We start from the raw sequence: 10,000 nt of genomic DNA, 5'->3' as shown, positions 1-10,000 counted from the left end.
CTGCACTGCTTCCAATGGACACTGGAGGATGACTGGGCTGAGTGCCCTTCTCACTTCACGCCTTTCTTCAAAACGCCTCCGTATCGACTTAAATACCTCGAGCCAGCGCTTATGGGCAATTGCTGTGTGCCCATGCATGCACGCCTTCTCCACTGTTTTCGTCAGCAGCCATTTTATTTGCTGCTGCTGTTGTTGTTGACTCATGAATGCGATTATTTAAATAACCATTTCACTCTGTTGTTTTTTGCATAATTGAAAGGTTAACTCGCTTATCGCGGTTTTCTTCTGATGGGTTTAGCTCGGAGGACAGAGAATGTGTTGTGTGTTGTGTTTTGTTTCAAATTGTTTGTGTGTTTTCCTCTGCTTTCTTCTCCTCGCTGTCTTTGAGAAGCATATATAATTCCATTAGTGTATCCCCAGAGGACTCGTCAACAAATTCACCATTTCGCTGCTTTTGTCAGATGACCACCAGGCATGAGATGTCAGCTCATTCAGCCATTCACAAGAGCCCCGCAAGCGGAACCTGGGACCTTATTTAAAACACACTTTTCAATTGGACTATTTTGTATGCGGCAATGGTGAAGAAAGCCATTCATTTAATTGAATGACATTTCATGAATCTCAATAGCCGTCCTCTTGCTATTCACTTGCGCAAATACGTGCTGCCGGCAAACTCTGCAATTAAAATAAAATAAAATAAACTCCATGTGTGTTATCATATAGTATATCAAAAATATAATGGGGGACTTTGTTTATTTCATACACTGACTCCTCAGAAGAGCATTGCCCATATGCATTTAGAAAGGCCTACCGTGGCTCTAACCGGGGCACTAGGCTGCTACACCGGCGACCCGGGATAAAGACCCGGCCCGGTTCCTTTGCCAATCCCTTCCCCTCTCTCTCTCCCTACTCATATCCTGTCACTCTTACTGTGTCCTATCATGAAAATGAAGTCAGAAAAAGAGGAAGAAGAAAGGCCCAGGGTACATGTTTATCCATACAGCATGACCTACAATATGGGAGCGGGATGCACAGAGTGGAACGCTGTCACGGAGGCATGTTGCGAGTTCAATACTGTCTGAAAACAAAAACACAGTCATACCACGCCCCGCAACATACCACATGTCTACACACTGCACCTATCCTCTCCCACCTGCATAAAAAAATCACAGACACCATGACACAATGAGCATGTCTGAGGGTCGTACGCGAAGTACTTAGGAAGTCAGGCTGTAACACAAAGTGGTTGGTGAAGAATGAGATAGGACAACACATGCTGTAATTGTACACAGAGCACATTGTCCCTGCTTTGTAATGAGACTCATTCATGCTTCTACTGTTACACGTTTGTCTCTGTTGTTTCTGTTTCTGTTTGTCTCTTGCTCTCTCTCTCTCTCTCTCTCTCTCTCTCTCTCTCTCTCTCTCTCTCTCTCTCTCTCTCTCTCTCTCTCTCTCTCTCTCTATCTCTCTCTCTCTCTCTCGTTCTCACACACACACAAAGACTGAGACAATAAACCATCTCTTACCTTGCGTAACATTAGTGTCCACTGTATCCTCCCTCTCTCTCTCTCTCTCTCTCTCTCTCTCTCTCTCTCTCTCTCTCTCTCTCTCTCTCTCTCTCTCTCTCTCTCTCTCTCTCCCTCTCCCTCTCTCTCTCTCCCTCTCTCTCTGCTGATTAATCAGCCCGTTACTTAACTGCGGGCCTGTGGGCAGGAATCCAACCCTGGAGGAAGCGGGGGCAATGAAGCGTGGCCTGCACAAGCCCCCATCATAACTTTGCAGATCCGCGGAGATGAGGCTGAGGATGAAACATTCCTTATGAAAAGACAATATTTGCCATTGGAATGAGCTCTTGTTATACTGTGTGTGTGTGTGTGTGTGTGCGTGCGTGCGTGCGTGCGTGCGTGCGTGCGTGTGTGAGAGAGAGGGGGGGAGGGAATGAATACTGTCTTCTGTTTTTACCTCTCTCTCTCTCTCTTCAATTTTACATATCTCCTTTTCTCTTGCTCAGCAGGAGAGTATTGGACCAGAGGTCTCACCTAAGCACAGCTTTGTTTATGTATTTTTTCATTCTGTGCCCGAATCTCCGAATGTTTCCTTCAGGCTTGTGTCAATCTACTGTCCCCCTTTTCTCTTATTGTTTCTTTCATTCCCTGCACGCCCGGCAGTTTGTACTTAGCTTTTGTACTTAGTCACTCAGTCTGCCTGTCTGCATGCCTATCTATCTATCTATCTATCTATCTATCTATCTATCTATCTATCTATCTATCTATCTATCTATCTATCTATCTATCTATCTATCTATCTATCTATCTATCTATCTATCTATCTATCTATCTATCTATCTATCTATCTATCTATCAGTTTTTGTCGCCGAGACATTCATTTTGGAAATTATTACAGTCTGGTGAGCAATGCAATTTGAGGTGTCAGACTGCGAGCATTGTGCCATCAGCCTGTCAAGTTAGACCAAGCTACACCATCCAGAGACCAGAGACCAGCCATTTAAAAAGCCCTCTGTCTTGATTTTGGGTGTTTGTATTAGGGTGACCAGACGTCCTCTTTTTCCCGGACATGTCCTACTTTTGAGACCTTAAAAAATGTCCGGGGGGAATTCCAGAAATGTCCGGGATTTTGTTGGACTGTCTGAAATATAGACCTAATTCATCTGCATTGTAATTTTCACTCCGTTCCATTTGGCTCCACTCCAGGTTTCTTTCTACCGTTCGCAAATTAGTCACGCCCTTCTCATCAAATCTAGCCACTTCGCACCGTGTGTCCGAAAGAAGTAGGGACAAGCCAGTGCGCTCCATGTTTACAAGCGAAAGCGCATCTAAGCCTGTCCGCCGGTTCTACGGACGGCAATGCCGATAGAAACGCAAATGCACGTTCGCGGTGGAGTTTAAAAAAAAATCCTGCCTGTGAAGCCAGGTTTGAAAGTAACCTAACACAGGAGTAAGACTAGTAAAACCACCAAATCCATAGGGAGGTACAAGTTTTTTTAAACATTGTCACAAGACTTAGCCTAAAAAATCTTTCATGATCTGACATTTCCAAGTTATTTGCATAACCAATTTCTCGGAGCTAGAATGACTCATTCCTGAGTTAAGAAATTAGGCTTCTTCTTCAGCTTCTTCTTCTGTGTATTGCCTTTGCAGTTATTGATAACGCTGTATGGGTTAGCTTATTAATGGTAGGTAAAACTCCAGTTCCTCTCTTAATGGCTGCAGTGCACATTGCTAATCTCTGAGCACCATGCCACTACAAGTAGCCTAGCTAAGTAGGCCTAATGGATGAGAGTGGAGGGGTAAATTGTGAGGTGTCTTATCAGCCTAAAATGTAGCCTAATAGCAATTCATTATCAATTCAGTTGAAAACCACAAATGTTGTATTTTTTATATTTAGTTAAAGTTTCCAATGTTATATAGCCTAACCGCAGAGATACACCAGCGGCGACGCGATTCAAGCGACAGAGTGTAGCAGCAAGCGATACGAGAGATTGAGGAGACTAGAGTATGTCCGTACAGGCAGAAGGCAAAGCATTCAAGCATTCCCATTGGCTGTGGTCACTGACCTCTATACAGTCATTGGCTGTCGCGGCTTGTCGCCGAACCGCGTCATAGAAAGTTGAAAAGATTTCAACTTCAAATTGTCGCGCGCGTCGCGCAAATCGCTCTAGTCTCCAGAATCGCTTTTGTCTCTCGACTCAATACAAAGTCAATTACTTCCGTCGCTCGACTCGCTCAGATCGCCGCTGGTGTATCTCTGCGGTAACGCTGTTCATCTTTGTGGGGAATGGTTGAGCTGGGCCCACATGATGGTGAATCTATTTTTAAAAACCTAATGCAGAAATTGGAATAGGCCTATGAAATTGAGCTGCATTGTTATGCTGTTAAATTACTCCAATATAGTTGTTAGGCCTAATATCTAGGATAGTAACAAAGGCACACTCTGCATCATATGATCACACAAATTATGTGATAAGCCTATAGACCTAACCTAACTGAAGAGATTTGAATGGTCATTTATAGTAGACAAATGAATGTGCATGCCAAAAAGCTCTAGTGGCTTTTAAACAAATGACCATTTTGGATGCGTTGATACTTTATAGGCCTACAAGGCCTATCATGCCTGGCCTCATACCCATACGTTCATACCTGTAGATACACAGAAACACTGATAAATTTCTCATTCATGGGGGGGAACACCCCCCTTCACCCCCTGTAACCTGCCATGATGCTCCCTCATGCCAAAAAATCCTAGAAAAAGTCCTGCTACTGCTTAGCGAATAAACGGAGATGCACATAGCGTAGGCCTACTTTGAAGCGTTGATTGTTTGTTTTTAGTATTGTGGTGCACGTGTGGTGCACACCTCGTCGTCAGAGTCCGGCTGAGGGACACGCGACGCCTGTGACTTTGAGCACAAAAAATAATAATAATGATAAACGCTAAAAATATGCTGAGGACTCAGGCTATATAGGGCGTTTTTCCAACAGCCTAATACCTCCGTTTTTTCTCTAGTTGATGATACTTTTGCATGTAGCTTACATGCATTTTAATCACACTATATCGCGCAATTGAATCAAAATGCCCCCCATTTGTCAACAAATACACACGCCATGTCATCTTTGGGTCATGGCAAAGCGCCCTTAGCAACCGTAACCATAAACAAAACGAACTGTCAGGCTACAGTATGTCAACAATCGTCACTTCGCCTGTCAGACATGTCACTTTCTGCAGATGTATCAGTGCCTCTGAAATAGATTTGTGCTGCTGTTTTTTTTCTCATGAGGTTGGATGTGTGGTTTTTCGACACGCTGATGTTTGTATCAGAATTTTGGTTCCTTTATAAGATGTGGGTCCATCAAATATGTGTTGTTTTCTCAGATCGCCATACTAGCAAACCAGGGACTCTCCTCTATGATGTCACAGCCCAGCTCATTAGTCACACCAAATTTCACAGAATTCACACTTTGAGTTGCCATTTTCACAAGTTCCTCCAGGATGATTGGGTTCAAAGTCTCATCGATGCTATCAGAAAAAACAAGGCTTTAATGGGAATGACCGTTTGTTTTCGTTTCATAAACCCTTTAATAGTTTCAGAGAGGAAAAGACAGCGCTAGTTCCAGTTACAGTCACAGTGTGCGGCAACCACCAAGTGGTCATATCCCTTTTTTATCCGCACTTCCGACATCGAATGTGAAAAAAGCCCCCATTCCTGTGTGGGGATCTTGCTTGTCGACAAAATTGAAAAAAAAAAAAACAGTTGAAACATTGTTAGTGATTGGATTGGATCCTGTGGGCACAGGACGATTAAGTACTGGCCATTCGCATCAGACCTCCTGCCCACGCTCGATGCGATGCCGAGCTCTATTTCTCTGCATTTCAATTCGTGCGTGGAGGAAAGTGCCATGAATTCCTCGGTCGTCCATTACTCATTGCGTACCCTCTGGCTTTCTCTTCGTGTTCTGACATTCTAGTTCTGGTTTTCAACCGATATTTCTTTCTGTCAACTTACATGCTCATACAAATTCTATCGTTTTCGGTCACACGCACATGCTCGCACACACACATTTACACACACACAACCACACACACACACACACACACACACACACACACACACACACACACACACACACACACACACACACACACACACACACACACACACACACACACACACACACACACACACACACACACACACACACACACACTCATACACACACACAGTCACACACACACACAGTCACATACAGTCAATCACAGTGGGAGCCTGCCCAGCTCAACTGGCCTCTTTGGGCGCTTGTTGACATTTGCATTGATTGATGTGTCATTCGGGCCAGGCAGAGCTGAACCGCGGGGCACACTCTCGCACAGATCACACAAATAAACACGTGATTTTGATGATCCCAAAGCGTTTTCCACAAAGCCCTCTCGGCTTGACGTAGCCAGGATGTCACTCCAGCAATCCAGGCACACAGAAACTCATCGGCCTGTCATAGACACGCACATGCGTTGACACACACACATATACGTACACAGTAGCATGGTGAGGTAGAACACCAGGTGAAGTGTGCCCTGTGTGTGTGTGCGTGCGTGCGTGCGTGCGTGCGTGCGTGAACATGTGCGAGTGTGTGCGTGTGTGTGTGCGTGCATGGCATGTGTGTGTGTGTGTGTGTGTGTGTGTGTGTGTGTGTGTGTGTGTGTGTGTGTGTGTGTGTGTGTGTGTGTGTGTGTGTGTGTGTGTGTGTGTGTGTGTGTGTGTGTGTGTGTGTGTGTGTGTATGTGTGTATATGTGTGCATGTCTGTAGGGCACCTAGCCCCTTTGAGGCGGAGGTGCTGAGTGCTTAAGCCCACACTATTCTGAGACGGGCGTCGGGTCAGACACATAAATCTGCCCCCTTTAGCGTCATTACTGCTCTGTCATATAAAAATTATGGGGGTCCTATTTCCAGTTTGTTTCGTGATGAGGAGTCAATGCTGGTTTAACACCGTTTAGCCCCCGGCTACACATTTATGGCGGCAAGACGTCAGAATTGCCCAGGAATCTTTGATGTATGTTACTGATAATTGGTCCACTTTTTAACCTTGAATTGAAACATTTCTTTTTAAAACTGTGGGAAGCATTTATTCATACTGTGGGTATTCACAACTCCTACACTATGCAAGTGTTGAAGACTAATTTAACAAAAATCTATTACTAAACCCTTAATAATACAATTATGAAATCTCTGTCCGTGTGTTTACAGGCTTGCCAACAACTCAGGTAACATTTATGAAGGGTATATACCCACATATATCTGTCAACTAGTCGTAAGTTTGTATGGCGTATCAGGCAATTGTCAGCTAGCCATTATAGCTTAGCCCAGGCCTAGCGCTAACCTCCGCATCCGGCAAGCCAAGCCTGTACCCCAGCCTTCACCCTAAACATAACCCCAGGCCGTGGCCTCTTAGCCTATTTGTATTCTTCACTGTCATCTGGGTGTCAGCACGAACAAAGAGCAGGCTATTGATTTAAAGTGGGAGCTTTTTTGTACATGGTGACTCATTGGTTGCTGGGTCTGTCTCTGTGTCTCTGTGGGTAAGCTTATGCATTTATGTGTGTGTGTGTGTATTTGTGTGTGTTTGTTTGTGTGTGTGTGTGTGTGTGTGTGTGTGTGTGTGTGTGTGTGTGTGTGTGTGTGTGTGTGTGTGTGTGTGTGTGTGTGTGTGAGAGAGAGAGTGTGTCAGGGATGCAACTCAACCTTTTTCCCCACCAGTCACTGTGGCAGGTAGATTCTAATCAGTCACTCACAATTAGATTATTTTCTGATCAATACTTTTGTTTCAGAGGTCATGAATTCAGTCATTGTGATGCCAATAACTCTTTTCATTACCAATTTGCTTGATGTTGGATGCTGCGTATAGGCCTAATTCAGCATTATCCCAGGCGCCTGTAGAAAAATGTCACCTGTCTGGTGACTGGTGGGTTGACATATTTCACCCGCCAAAGGCCAAATTCACCCGTCATTGGCAGGTGAACAGGTGCTTATTTCCATCCCTGGTGTGTGTGTGTGTGTGTGTGTGTGTGTGTGTGTGTGTGTGTGTGTGTGTGTGTGTGTGTGTGTGTGTGTGTGTGTGTGTGTGTGTGTGTGTGTGTGTGTGTGTGTGTGTGTGTGTGTGTGTGTGTGTGTGTGTGTGTGTGTGTGTGTGTGTGTGCATGTGTGTCTGTATGTGTTTGTGTATGTACACATGAGTGGTGCGTGTGTGTGTGCGCACATTTTTCTGCCCTCTATTTTTCAATTTTCATTTCAAGTTTGCTTTATTGCCATGCCTGTTTGTATAGTGTCAGTATTGCCAAAGCTTACAGAGAACATTAATGTAACAACATTAACTCTGTCTGTACTAATTTACTTGGGTACTGCTGTACTCTGTACTGACTCCACACTCTCTATGTCCACCTTGTAAGTGGCTTTGGTCAAAAGCGTCTGCTAAATATAATGTAATGTAATGTAATGTCATGTAATGTAATGTAATGTAATGTAATGTAATGCAATGTCATGTGATGTAATGTAATGTAATGTAATGTAATGTGATGTCTGTGTGCGTCTGCAGGAGATCGAGGAGAGCATGCCTGGGCTGGGCCACCGGGAGCCCTGGGTGGAGGCAGGCAGCGGGAGCGTACCTGAGGGCAGCGCAGAGTGTGATGACGAGGACGGATGCCAAGGGTCTGGAGACGGCCCAGGTGAGTCACCTGGGGAGGGACACTGTACCGTTATTGTCAATGGCCTCCTTTATATGAGACATTTCATTATCCTCCGCCAAGGAGCTTATGTTTCCGCTCGCATTGGTTTGTTTGCCTGTTTGCCTGTCTGTCAGCAGGTTGACTCAAAAAGTAATGAATGAATTTGGATGAAATGTTGTTGTTGGAAATGACAAAAGGAACAAGTGATTACATTTTGGTGGTGATCCGGATCAAGATCTGGATCCAGGAATGTTTTAAAAGTGTTCTTCTAGTTCACAATTTAATCAATTCAACCTCATTGTGATTTCTAAACATCATGTTCACACTTCACAATTCGGAATGGAATGAAAGTGCAACGCAAACTCAATGTAACTGTTCAATTCTGAATGATTAATTTGGAATTAAATACATCATGTACATGAGGCCATTGTCATGGTCCCTGTCATTGGGCCTTGATTCCTTGTTTTCAATCAACTTTTTCTTTCATTCTCTCTCGAAATCATGTGCAAGTTACCGCACACTTGTGCAACGACAGTCACATGCATACACACGGTCACGTGCACACATATATGTATACATAGGCAGTTTTTCATGCATGCACACACGCATACTGACATGCACATGCAAAGACAGACACGCATGCATACACGCATGCACGAGCGCACGCGCACACACACACACACACACACACACACACACACACACACACACACACACACACACACACACACACACACACACACACACACACACACTTACATACACCAACACAAGTGTGGAACGAACAAGATTCATACACTGTCACACTGACTGTAAAATGAACTCTTTTAAGTAGGCATGAGTTCTCCAAGCTGTAACTGACTTAAATCTTTCACTCTAATTGCGCTGAGAAGCTCGTTAGGACACACACACATGTCCTGGAGGCAAAGAGAAGATTTGTTACCAATTACGGAGTCAAGGGCCAGAGTCCCCGCAGGCATAGAATATTCACTCTCATCTCTCTCTCTTTCTCTTTCTCTCTCTCTCTCTCTCTCTCTCTCTCTCTCTCTCTCTCTCTCTCTCTCTCTCTCTCTCTCTCTCTCTCTCTCTCTCCCTCTCTCTCTCCCTCTCTCTCTCTCTCTCTCTCTCTCTCTCTCTCTCTCTCTCTCTTTCTTTCTTTCTTTCTTTCTTTCTTTCTTTCTTTCTTTCTCTTTCTATCTATCCTTTCCCCATCCTCTTCAATCACACCCACACGTACACATTCATACGCGTGCACACACACACACACACACACACACACACACACACACACACACACACACACACACACACACACACACACACACACACACACACACACACACACACACACACACACACACACACTTATCTTTTTCTCTTCCCGTCCTCCTCAATCACAGGGTTCTTTGACCTCCTCTCGACCTCCCGCTGTCTCCTCACCTCACAGAGAAACCCCACTACACACACACACACACACACACACACACACAATCACTTTTTCTTTTTTCTTCCTATCTCTCACTCACTCAGGCTCTCACTACTGCTTTAATTATGATTTCCTCCTGCTGGGATCCTCCCTCCCTCTCTCTCTCTCTCTCTCTCTCTCTCTCTCTCTCTCTCTCTCTCTCTCTCACACACACACACACACACACACACACACACACACACACACACACACACACACACACACACACACACACACACACCTTCCTCCACTGCACCTTACCCCACCCCACTGGGTCCAAATGGCCTGGGGCTGCTGGGGTCTCT

General features: G+C 44.8%; 1 protein-coding gene across 2 annotated transcripts in view; it reads left to right on the top strand.

The window, feature by feature from the left end:
- gpc5c (glypican 5c) overlaps window positions 1-10,000 on the top strand; it is a 256,644-nt gene that overhangs the window by 190,177 nt on the left and 56,467 nt on the right. For both annotated transcript variants that reach the window (XM_063218535.1, XM_063218534.1), the window contains one exon: window positions 8,101-8,230. In XM_063218535.1, the coding sequence (XP_063074605.1) occupies window positions 8,101-8,230 (130 nt within the window). The remainder of the gene's footprint in view (window positions 1-8,100; window positions 8,231-10,000) is intronic.

Source organism: Engraulis encrasicolus, chromosome 16 (genome assembly GCF_034702125.1).
Source record: "Engraulis encrasicolus isolate BLACKSEA-1 chromosome 16, IST_EnEncr_1.0, whole genome shotgun sequence".
Lineage (NCBI taxonomy): Eukaryota > Metazoa > Chordata > Actinopteri > Clupeiformes > Engraulidae > Engraulis > Engraulis encrasicolus.
The sequence above is the reverse complement of the archived record's forward strand: the minus strand, read 5'-3'. Positions and strand labels throughout refer to the sequence as shown.